Raw genomic sequence first — 13,256 nt, 5'->3', positions numbered from 1 at the left:
GTATCTGTACAAGCATATGGAGTATGTGTAACTGTTTAGGGTATATCTGTATTATTAGAGTAATTGTAGTACAATTTGAATTGTATTTTGTTTAAATTTAGTATAATACTCCATTACTTCTGAAATGTGAATATATCTTTGCAGATTGAACTACTTTCTCAGAAATTATCGCCCCTGTATGTTTTTATTTTATGCATGATGAAGACAGATCTCTTCATCGAAATAAAAGTATCGAGAATTCAATCGATATCGAGTATTTTGTATCAATTTTATTCAGTTTTGAAATTCAATATTCAACATGGTGTATAATTTAATTCAACAGTGATTAAGGCATACTATGTACAAATTAACGCCCGAAAGAATAAATATTGAAGTGACGTCATCAGTAACATCACGTGATACTGTCTCAGGGCGTCGTCAACACATGACGTCACATTAACGAGAAACACAACGAAAACACAACACTGATGATCGATAAATAGTTCACAATAAATGGTGTATTAGACAAAAGTCAACAGAAGTGTCTCTAAGATTTATGGATAATCTGGAGCCTGCTTTTACTCCATAAAGAGGATGGAATACTCTGAAAAAAAGAAGAGAGAAATGTCTTTGTATATGTATGTAAGGCATCATAACGAAATGTCAGTTTAAGATTTCAAAAATAAAATCCTGAAATCTTCATTCGAAAATCATTCATAAAGCATAAACATATATATTATCATAAAAATGTACATTATACTTCTTGAATACTCAATACTAACACAATATCTTACTTAGTGTCTCTCGGAATTTACCCAAATTACGTCCACTTCCTATCCTTTCCCGTCGCTTTTGGGATTCCTTGTGATCTTAATTAAGCAGTTTGCTTTTGACTTATCTACTCAGTATACTTTCTATCAACCTACAGAATGTGTTCCACTGTCCCATTCTTACTTCAGTTGACAATATCTCCGCCCCCTCGTACTAAATGGGAGGTCTCCTACAAACGGCCCATCTATACTTATCATTCAGAATTCAGTAAAGCGACCAACAAACATGGAATGAATCAGATAATCTACTCAGTCTGTACCTTTCCAGTCCAATCGTCGGTCTCCGTTGATATCTGCCCCCATGTAGTATCCATTGGCCGTCTCCTCAGCTTTCTCTTGGCTCATACCGATATTGCGCGCAATAGCAATTAGTTCATCTTTGGTGACGTAGCCATCCTGATCAGCGTCTTCGAGGTTGAACCATTCTCGGGCTGTCGTGGCGCTGTAGTTTGGTGTGGCCATCTCTGTTAGGTAGTCAGGAATGAAGTCTACCTCGCCATCACCTACAATACGTGAGAGAATTACGGCAACTGTGGACTGTTTTAGTGTTTCTAATAATATTGCCTCACTTTTTTCTGTAACTTTGTTTTATTCGAGAAATTCTTGATTCCCTGAACAGTGTTATGGAAGTTCCGGAAAACACGATAATTCATTTATATGTGAATATCGCACATAACTTTTTTTTACAAGCAACTGCCTAAATCGGATATCTATAATTACTTCCATGTCCGCGTAGGAAACGATTAAAGTTTAATGCATATAAACTGGAAAAATACATTCATCTGAAGAATTGATGTCGCAATTTTGATTATTGCATTTGAGTAAAGTAAATGATGAATCCTCATCATAGCCAACAGTTTCTCTATATATGGTTTGTTGAATTCTTGTTGAATTATGGTCTTCATTGTTCTTTGGACTCAAGCCCAAAGGTCAAACTCATAACCCTTTTTCTTTAATTGTGACAAACTTTGCTCCATTGCGTCACAATAAAATGTTCATCAATAAAAAACTTCAGAATTTGACCTTGACCGTTTGCACCTATTGGTTTTAACATTTGACCTTGTGATCTTGACTTTTGGTCAGTTATTTGAATTCCAACCAAGCTTTGGTTAACAATGTCACAGTAATATGGTCATCATAGAAAATATCCAAAATTTAGCAACTCCCCTTTGACTTTCGACCTAATGGCTAGTACTAATGCATAAATGGCTGTTAACTAAATTCATAGATACCTGGACAGAAGACAGATCTCATCGAATAAACGGACGGAGAAACTTTATCGTCTTAACATGTAGACACATATCGTTTGAATCCCACTGGGTTGGAAAGCACATTAACCTGACCTTCAGTGAACTTAACACCTTCACTAGTAATCGCTTACCGTTGATATCCCACTATCAATGATATTATCGTCTTCACAAGTAATACTTACCGATGGTATCACATCGGAGGAGGAAGCATGGATCTTATTCTTGTTTCACTGTTTCTTACCGTTCGTATCTTATCAAGGAGAAAGCTCCGGACCTGACCACCAGTAACCTTACTCTTGCTACTAGCTAAAGCTTGCTTTTAGTATTAAACCGGAGGAAGCTCCTGACTGGATCATCGATGCCTTTTTTGTTATTTGTTCAAACTTAACGTTGGTGTCCCGCCGGAGGAGGATGCTCCTGATCTGGTCGTCAGTGACCTTATTGTTATTTGTACACACTTACCATTGGTATCCCGCCGGATGAGGAAGCTCCTGACCTGGTCGTCAGTAACCTTATTGTTATTTGTACACACTTACCATTGGTATCCCTCCGGAGGAGGAAGCTCCTGACCTGGTCGCCAGTAACCTTATTGTTATTTGTACACACTTACCATTGGTATCCCGCCGGATGAGGAAGCTCCTGACCTGGTCGTCAGTGACCTTATTGTTATTTGTACACACTTACCATTGGGATCCCTCCGGAGGAGGAAGCTCCTGACCTGGTCGTCAGTAACCTTAATGTTATTAGTACACACTTACCATTGGTATCCCGCCGGAGGAGGAAGCTCCTGACCTGGTCGTCAGTGACCTTATTGTTGTACTTCTTGAGATAGCGTTTTATTTCCTCAAAGGAGGCTTTGCCGTCATTATTGTGGTCGATAAAGGTAGAAAACTGATCCTTGTATGCTGGGGACGGGAAAAAAGCGATTTATCGAACACATTATTGTAAAAATTACATCATTCTTGACGACAGATTACAATGAAAGTCTGTTTCAGAAATCTAATGTATATACTCCCATGTAGTCTCTTATTGGTAACTTTTTCTCGTAAGTACTGAAATTAAGCCTCTGCAGTAATTCTAAACAATTCTCAATATACAGATGTTACACTAAGGTTTGATAAACAAATCGAGACGTTTGAAATATGTTGAAATTTACGATTAAATCAATATCGAGGTCTTACGTAAGAGTTGTCTTTCTTTACTGTGTTCAGTGATTGTTATTATTGTGTGTCTTATTTTGAGGGGAGACGATATACTACATACAGACATTGGCTTATGGGAACACCGACTGAGGTATGAAACATGTATCTCAGAAATGATAGAATGCTGCTACATGTTAAACACATTCTGTATACTCATCATTCATATACATTGAGAGGAAAAAGAAACACAAATAGCAGAAAGTTAATATTGTAAATTAGATCCTTGACGTACACCCTTGAAACTTGACAAATGTGTGCATTTGAGTTAGGTCCCTATGGTACCGTATTAAAATCACTGATGCATAACTAAACTGCGCACGCCGCGTGTACAAAAGAATATGAGACAAAAGCACGATATCTCGAACCCCGTATAAAGGATTGGTTCAAAACCTGTGTGTGCGAATCTTCAGACATATCCGTCTTGATTTCCCACATTTTACGCATAAACAGCTCACCGTAAAAATGCCACGACTGTCCGAAGTTGACAGGGGTCGTGCCATTGCACTTCTTATTCAAGGTACCCCACAAAATCAGGTCGCTAATCAATTTGGAGTTCATCCATCGAACATTTACCGTCTCATCCAAAGACTATATGCCACCGGAAGGGTTGCAGACCGTTCCCGAAGCGGTCGCCCTCGTGTGACGACGCGTCGGCAGGATAGGGCAATGCGACTTTCGCACCTACACAATAGCTTTCTGACGGCCACGGAAACAGCAAGGAACACAATTGGGCGTCATCATGTCCCAATTGATCCAAAGACAGTGCGTACTCGACTGCGTTCCTTCGGTCTAAGACCGAGGCGGCCATATGTTGGACCACAGCTTAATGCAATGGCTGAACGCAAATTCCGTAAAACGCTTCCCAATGCAACGTTGGAGAAGGGTCCTGTTCTCAGATGAGTTCAGGTTTTCGCTTTACATGGCAGACGGCTGACGTCGTGTCTATAGACGTACCCACGAGCGCTATTCAGATGCTTGCGTGATAGATAATGACCGCTTTGGAGGAGGATCGGTCATGGTATGGGGAGGGATTGCGCATGGTATCAAGACTCCTCTGGTCGTTATTCAGGGAAATCTCACGGCCGTCTGCTATAGAGATCAAGTCCTAGCGCCGCATGTTGTTCCTCTAGTACAGCAGCGTCAACTAACGTTTCAGCAGGACAACGCTCGGCCGCATGTAGCGAGGGTATGCCGTGGTTATCTCGCAGCAAACAATGTCCCCACCCTAGACTGGCCCTGACCTCTCCCCAATAGAACATTTATGGGACGAGTTGGACAGAAGGATAAGACGTAGGCCGAATCCTCCAATCAACGTCGCTCAGTTGGCGCTGGATGAGGAATGGAATCGTATACCACTGAGAAAGGGTTAATACCCCGATCAGTTCAATGCACAAAAGAGTTCGTGCAGTTACTGCAGCTCGCGGGGGACACACACGATATTGATGGGTCCAGAACGCACTTCATTTTGATGCGGCTACTCTTGAATCAACGTCAAATTTGGAAGGTTTACTTAACGTACACGAATGAAATTCTCGTAGATGACAGAGTGGTCAACTATCTTCCAGTTACACCATAATTACATTCTAAAACCCTTTTCTATTTCCCGTATATGACATGGAAATTCCTAATTGCGTTTCTTTTACCTTTCAGTATACATTTCAATACCGATGCGATATGTGCAAATCCTCTCGAAAATCTTAATCATAAAACAGCATTAATTGATCTCTATACAATTTGCTTAGGAATGTTGAGAGGTTATGGAATTGTATGGTTGACTGCCTATTGACTACATATGGAAAATGAAGCTGAGAATTGAAGAACGTACTTCAAAGGGTATTCAGTCTTTCATTGTGTTATATAGAACTAAATCATAGTAACCAATATTCACCTTCCAGCTGATCAAGACCGAAGCAAATCTGGAACAAAAAATGACAGGTTCGTACATCATATGTTACTATGGTCGGAACATCATATTGCCGAAGACAAAATTATGTTGCACTGACATAACAGTTATGTAAAAAAATACACATGTAAATATTACCTTTCTGTAATATTTGTAAATAAGTAATGATGTCTATATGGCGTGATTTTATTACTGAAGGTTTTAAAGTCAGAATTACGATTGATGGTGCGTGAATAAAAGCAGTGTAGTTAAAGGTGAACCACGGGAACAGCTAGGTGTGCAAGAAAACATGAAAATAAAGATATGTCCTACTGTTGCATAGGATTAACTGATGGAAAGATGGGCATGAATCGTTGTACATATCTGACAAACGATGGGGAATATTGGTGCCAGATCGAGTCTTGCATACCTGGTTGACGGAAGGAAAGGAGGCGGCAGCTTCTGGACCATGTTCTTGTCGCTTACGTAACTTTTCCAAACCTTTGAGGACGCCATTGTTGAACAGGTTGGTCAAGGTAGTGGCCATGGTCTGTTGGAGGATAACCAAGGTTACCACTACTGTCCAATATATCCACGTCTGCATCTTGTTTTATACGTCTGCAAATAAAACAAACTCATTAGTAGTTAAGAGTTTCTTCAATTGTGGAATCGTCATGTCAAGAATATTTAAGTTGTTTTATATATAACACGTTATCAGTTTCGGATAGTTCGGTGAATTTAATCGTGTTGTAGAAAAACACTTCGAACATAATTTCAATATTTTTTAAGTAAAGGGCAGCATAAGTCAATAAAAAAAACAAGAAAATACCAACATGTCAATGTAATCATCATTTAAACTCACATTCAATCAAACTGGGGTAAAACATGAACATATAAAGATTAACACAGAGACTCCTGCAAAATTACATTGAAAATAAGACCAAGTGTTTTGTAAGAGTAGACGTCTTCTGCCTCATCACTTCTGCTATGACTTCCGCCATGTAAATCTTGGTCAATCCAATGTAATGTTCTTAAATGAGGAATAGAGGACATGACGTGACAAGGTTAAAACAACCTAGTCTTATTCTGTATCTGTCTTCTGTTATCAGATCGAAACAATTTAGTCTTACTCTGTATCTGTCTTCTGTTACCAGATAAAAACAACTAGTCTTACTATGTATCTGTCTTCTGTTACCAGATAAAAACAACTAGTCTTACTATGTATCTGTCTTCTGTTACCAGATAAAAACAACTAGTCTTACTATGTATCTGTCTTCTGTTACCAGATAAAAACAACTAGTCTTACTATGTATCTGTCTTCTGTTACCAGATAAAAACAACTAGTCTTACTATGTATCTGTCTTCTGTTACCAGATAAAAACAACTAGTCTTACTATGTATCTGTCTTCTGTTACCAGATCAGAACAATTAAGTCTTACTCTGTATCTGTCTTCTGTATTTATTTGATCTTGTGTAGGTTACATTGAACGCTTTGGAATCACTAATTCAACAGAAGCATTAACAAGGAAACACCTCTGCTTTGAATATGTATGTAAATGTACTCATAAAATTATAAAATTGGGTATACTGCATTCTATCCAAAGTCAGACTTTTGAAGAGGAACTGAATCATTTAAACGTAGACAAACGTTTGAAAATGTTTGAAAGAGTGAATTGCTGTTAGTTCTTACGATTGTGTTAGAAGAAATGATGTTCCAACTGGACGATGAATTTCAGACCAGGCAGAGATGTCTTCATTTTGGAAAATTTAGCAGTTCAGCATAGCGAATGTTCAGAAGTAAAAGTACTTACAAGCACGGATCAATCTCGTTGTGTACTTCAAAGTTTTACATGTTTGATGCCTTTTTTTATATATTTTATCCTCGTTTTATCGGCTTTCATGTTCCAATTGAGATGATTGCACTTTCTTTGACACTTTTTCTCAATTTACAGAAATCACCACGTATGTTGAATACTGACGTGAATTGGTTAAAAGCCATGTCATATAATTACCATAGTTGCTAAAGAGTAATAAACTTGTATTCTTTTTATGTTTGAAATAATCATAACAGCTGAGTTCGAGATTCTGTGTTTTTAATTGTTTTTTAAATTATTTTACCTATGTTTCATATCCGATTTTGCATCTTTAGAATAACACATTCATGTAGCTTTAAAAACAAGTACTAACATGTCAACATATTCAAAATCCAAACTCAAACTCAATAAAACCTTAGCAACATTTGAACAAAAGTTAGATTTACATTGAGACTCTTGAAAAAGTACAAGGAGAATATGACAAGGTGTTCCTGAGGAATAAGCGTATTCTGTTTCTTCGACGACATCCGCCATGTGAATTATAGTCAATCAAAGTAAGTAATACACGTTTTTAGATAAGAACAACATATACAACAACGTTACCAACAGGAAAATTAACGAGCATCAAACACATCCAATTTCAAATCGCAAAATGAAATATTGTATTTCCAAATGAGATCTCTTTGACGACCGTAAAACTTTAGATATTTTCATTAAGATTTTTCCTGTGTTAAAATTTTGTTAGGTAGCCACCTCTTGCACGGATATCGTAATAAAAGGAACAAAGCCTTGATATTATGAAGTAAGAACTGTGAAAAAAGAGATTTGAATAGATCAAGAACTTTAATTTAACTTGATATCAAATTGCATCGTCTTATATGGAAAGTCGTTGTCGAAAACACAAAGTGTGAAAAGTGTGTGTTTTTTTTTTTTTTTTTTTTTTTGTTATTCTGACTAAGAACCGTTTTACTTTAAGCACTACTCTCTGAGGGAAGATTTCTTTCACAACCATAAATAAACTACAGTGAAATATGACTTACATCATAACAGTTGTAATCGGTTATAGCAAAACGTCACTCCGAAATAGCAGACTCGCCGATTCATTATCAACTCTGTGTGATACAGTCCCTGCCCGTCGGGCCATCCGACACCTGCTGAGATGGACTGACCTCGGGGGTGGAGACAAGTAACGTACGTGATATTGGCTAGGTGAAAGAAAACATTCACATACGAAGTAGCTAAAAAAAGACCACAAAGAGAATCGATGATTTTTTCTGACAATGGCTACCGACATTTGATCTTAAGAAAGAACCACAATGCGTGCATTGTCTTTTTTTTTCTAATCGTATTTTCCCATTACATTAAGGTGTTACGTGAGTCTGGGCAGGTGAGACTTATTGATGACGTCATGTTGACTATTTACGGTGAAGTTTACGCTGTTACAGAGAATACCGAGACACAGTTCGCCCTCTATGATCACTTTTAGCATTGTTTTGTCCAAATATGTATTATGATATCAACACTAGTCACATATATCAGTTAAACACGCAATTCATTTCACTCTTGGCTCTGATACTGTATATCCTTGTGGAATGCTTAAACATTGAAAGTTTTATGCCAGACATGCAAGTTTTCGGGAAACTTCGATGATATTTTGCAATGGGATCCCTAGATATATAGCCGTTAGGCATGCAGTTAAATGCAAATAATAGAGAGGATGTAATCAGAACCAACTGGATAAGCAATGGCAAACGGCTTCTTTATTTAAAAACTTTACAAACAAGATTTACATGATAACGTTCTGAATATTTTATAATTGTGTATCGTACACATGTCCAAATATGACCTTTTATTTACGGCTCCCATAATTGATATAACCAATAGATTGCCTTATTTTTTTCCAATATGAAAAATCAAAAATATAATTAAATCTGAAATTATAATTTCGGACTTTCATTATTTTAAAATCAAAAATCTCATATATTTGTTCTTCAAATTTCTGTAGACAATAAATATGAGTGTTGGCATCTTTCATTTTCAAGGGTGCAATGGTAAAAGGTCACGTACTTCCCTGTGAATTTAACAGACGAATATACTTTATGCTGAATCGACGTTTTTATAGTCATATAAAAATATACACACAAATATGGAGAAGTCTAAAACACTATTACTGGCAAATCACGGGAAGATTCTCTAGCTTTGGTAAACAGCTCGGTTGGCAATAAATATCTGTATAGAGGCACAATATGTTTAGGCTCTGATTCATAGAGGAAAAATCACTTGTTTGATGTTCTGACATTATACAACCCGACGTTGTCAAATTACTACAAAAGATACGTTATCGCATTCGAGAACTTGCACTCTGCACATGATATAGTGGACAATAGGACTTGATTTATACTGTCTATGGGTGTATTTAAGGAAGGTTAAACAGGCCTACGAATCTTGTCTATATACGTGGATTGTCTGTCTAACATAACTAATACTTTGTTGTGTGATGTTTTATGGGATGCAGTTATTGTATTCAAACTCTTATTTGTAGTTGACATATTGTGGTTGAGCGCCTAATGAACTTGCCCAACAACGTATGCCTCACCGTCTACTTACATTTGTCATTCACACAGGAGACGGTTTTTTCCGCTTCTTTTTTTAGCAAAATTTCATTTTAAATGTTGTTAGTCGATCTGTTGACTTATCTTTATTCTTACTTCGTGTGTCAAGGTAGAAATACTGCCGTTGTCTGTTGATCCATACATCGGGAGTAGTGATTAGTGGAAAATAAGGACTTCTTTAATTGACGAAGGCAGTGAATGAAGCGGAGAAGAAATACCCTTTCGAGACACCAAGTTTGGCTCCACATAAACGTTTTTTTCTAGTGGCGTTCATTAAATCTTACGTTTGTTAAATTGTTGCAAGATGGACTCAATATCATTGTTTATCTCTACTGCATCTAACTCTACATTAGTATTTTAGGGTGCTGTTTAATGTATGTCTATTGTACCATCTTCCAACGTACAGATGGTAGACATTGTTGGTGGACGTATAGTCCCCGAGGTTTGCCGTTCATTCGGATAATAACACGGTTCAGAATGAAAAACTATTGAACTATAGGGCTACTGCGTCTTTTCATTTAGATTTTGGCAGTTATTTCGATCACAATTAATTTTCCTTCGTCGCCGGTAAGGCTTCAAAATTTAGTCCTTTAGCATCACTCAAGCGTCATAGAAGGATGGACCAGATTTGAGACACAGTTTAAGTACTTTTTGGCCTTGCTGTATTTAAAACAAATATATAGAAGTTTGAATTCAAAGTTGCCCTTTACGTTTGGGTCTTTTGTAAAGAAATTAATCAAAGTTATCATAGCTTATGATGGTATAGTTACTACTATATACATTTATCAAGTTATTATATCTTATGATGGTTGAAAAATTGCTATATATATTTATCAAGTTATTATAGTTTATGATGGTAAAGCTAATATTTTATACATTGATCAAGTTTTAATAATTTGTACTGATGCAGATAGACAGGTACATTTACAGTAAAGTTCATACTTAATTAAATTCAATACTGTATATTGTACATTAAACTTGCATAGAAATTATTGGGTTTTTTTGTGTGTAACTTTTCTTATTTTGACCTCCTCGTGTGTTCTATTAGTCCCAATGTGTTCTCGTTTTAATTCTATCACATACATTTTTCTTCTTTCGATTCTGCGTCATGTATTCATTGCAGGGTAATACATGAATGTTTCAGTGATGCTGACGTAATTCAAATTATGTATAACTGATACAGTGTAAGCGTCATGGTTTTTATGGGCAATGAATTGAATAAATCCCTATAACGACACTTCTAAATATACTCGTGTCCTTGACGCTATTCTGAAATCTTTAATCGTGTTCCGAGATTCATGTCACTCTTTCAAAATGAATTCGTAAAATACGTTTGAATAAATTCATATAATGACACTTCTAAATATGAAATCATTAAACATGAAGAAATGATCAATATTGTTATTTATGGTTTAATGTATCCCCCTTCTAATTTTTTTCTAAGTCTTATTGTTGCAACAGTTTAGGCCCTAAACATTACTGAACTGTACTCGAAGGCCAGAACAGCTATATGATGGCATTTATTTCATAATCTGACTCTTCTGTATCTAATTTTTTATTGATGTTAAAAAACAATATCCATCTGCGTTTCTTTTGAAATACTCTGTATATATTCCTCTATTCCAAGTCAGCATTCTAATTTGTATGAATCGACTTCAAAGCAAATGCTGTCTTCAGTGATGTGTTTAAATAATCCTTATTGCCTCAAATGTACGTACAAGAGATCATAATAAATAGGTGCTTTAAACGAAAAATCGTTTCCATGATCTCCATAAACAAGTGACTGCGGATCTCTAACAATTCGTTCCCACGTTTTGTTTTGTTTTGTTTTTTTTTTTTTATCAACTTATTGATGGAAATGAATATGAGAACTGTGACGTTCACGTCAACAAAAATCCAATTAAATATGACTTTGGTTTCGGAAAACGTTTATTTTTTTTCTGGGAGTTGTTTGTCAATAATTAACGACAAAGAGTAATCCATCATAAGGGCATTGACCTTGAACAACTGAATCCGAATCTGTCTAACAACCCAGTGGAGAATTTCATCCTACGAAAAGTCTCTGACGTACAACATCAATATATCCATATTATTTAACACACAAACAAAATGCACGTGAACATCAGCTTTAAGAACAAATTAAGGAGGGAGAAACAATACCAAAATACACATTAAATAAATGTGCAAAATAGGAACCTACATAAAGAAGGACAAAAAGACAAGTGAAAATGAGGTTTCCAAAGAAAGAAATGATATTTTTTTTTTTATAATACTGCATACCACAATTCAACCTTTTCAAAACATGTGCCTATGGCCTTGACGTTCTTTAAGAATTATCAGATACATACTAATTACTCAATCTAATTTTGGATTTTCTTGGGTCACCCCCCCATGGCTTCATAATCCAGGTCCTAAGAATCATTGACGAGTCTTTGAGGGTCAAAATAGCTGTATAACGCAGTTTACTTCATTAGTTTTCTGTTCTGTATCTTACTCATAATTTGAATCAGAAAATGCTATTCGCCTTTGTCGTTTGTACAATGCTTTTTTATGTTTCGTTTCTGAGCGGAGATATGCTTCTCAAATTATATATTTTTCATGAATTATGCCGATCTCCAACCATAAAACCATCGTCAAACGGAAAAATTAGATTAAGATTGAAAATTTGAAGAGCTCGTTAGGCTTTATAAAGAGAAAATACAATTCATATTTAGCGAGGTGTATCCAGTGAGTAAATAATGTGCTTGATGTAGTTTGATGTCAACAGCCTTATCCAGTCCTTCTCTATGAACTTGGCATAAATATTAAAGACAACGTAACTTAACTTTTGTTTCTTTTTTATCAAAAAGTGTCAATTCTATTTTGTATAACATCAATAAAGCGTTTATCTTCAGTTTGATAACCAGACGTGAAGATGAAAAACAAGATTCCATAAAAATTAAAAACAGTGATAAAAGTTGCAAAAATCATAATTTACTGACAATATCAAGCCAACGGTCATTGCTTCCTTCATCCAAGCAATATAATGCCAAGTATTAGAGTGTTCAGTAAATTTTGTGTATGTAATGTATTTTCCAAGTTAATGTTGTTTCAACGAAAAGAAATAATATTAAAAGGAACTATTGAAATCAGCTTCAGAACAACTAGTAAATAAACGTTATCAGAATCAGACAATAATTAACAGTCGCATCTAATGTGATTTCTAAAGACTGAGAAACAAACAAATATAACACTTTAATCTGAAGTAACGTTGCGAAATGTTTAAATTAAGACAAAACATGGCTGATATAAAAACAAAATTTCTACTGACAAGAAATCTTATTTGAGTAAAAAAAATCTCTTTAGTATGATAATACTAATAGCATGACAAATGAAATGTATCATGCGGCACAAAAACGACACTTTGGACATTCATTTTTGTTAAAGAAATACAAAACTCGCCGTAAATACAGAATATTATAGTGTAGCAACACATCGCTGTGATAAAATAGCGTGTTAAATCATCACCATAATATCATAAGGTGTTAAATAAGATATATCATTTCGAGTTAAAGCAGTATATCGTTGTTATAGTATGTTGTGTTTAAGAGAAACAAAACGTTCCGGTAAAGATATATTTCTTAAGGTAAAACAACAACATTGTTTCTTACTGGCACTCGTAGAAGGACACCTATTGAAGACAATATT

At 35.8% G+C, this 13,256-nt stretch overlaps 1 protein-coding gene across 1 annotated transcript; it reads right to left on the bottom strand.

Annotated features, from left to right (window-relative positions):
• Positions 1-1,058: 1,058 nt before the first annotated feature.
• On the bottom strand, positions 1,059-5,747 carry LOC132552768 (uncharacterized). Its single transcript, XM_060216956.1, has 4 exons — positions 5,574-5,747; positions 5,150-5,177; positions 2,818-2,964; positions 1,059-1,312 (listed from the first exon to the last, which is right to left on the bottom strand). Exons 1-4 carry the CDS (start codon positions 5,745-5,747, stop codon positions 1,059-1,061), a joined length of 603 nt encoding a protein of 200 aa, XP_060072939.1.
• Positions 5,748-13,256: the final 7,509 nt, after the last annotated feature.

Source organism: Ylistrum balloti, unplaced genomic scaffold (genome assembly GCF_031769215.1).
Source record: "Ylistrum balloti isolate Yb309-2 unplaced genomic scaffold, AGI_CSIRO_Ybal_v1 Utg370278, whole genome shotgun sequence".
Classification (NCBI taxonomy): Eukaryota; Metazoa; Mollusca; class Bivalvia; order Pectinida; family Pectinidae; genus Ylistrum; species Ylistrum balloti.
The sequence above is the reverse complement of the archived record's forward strand: the minus strand, read 5'-3'. Positions and strand labels throughout refer to the sequence as shown.

What these genes read in the sequence shown, in the direction of transcription:
- LOC132552768 (XM_060216956.1), bottom strand. Translation starts at nt 5,747, where the DNA reads ATGCAGACGTGGATATATTGGACAGTAGTGGTAACCTTGGTTATCCTC. An exon ending in CCTTTCCTTCCGTCAACCAG is followed by an intron (nt 5,178 to 5,573) that starts GTATGCAAGACT and finishes TTTTTGTTCCAG; the next exon opens with ATTTGCTTCGGTCTTGATCA. An exon ending in CGGTCTTGATCAGCTGGAAG is followed by an intron (nt 2,965 to 5,149) that starts GTGAATATTGGT and finishes TCCCGTCCCCAG; the next exon opens with CATACAAGGATCAGTTTTCT.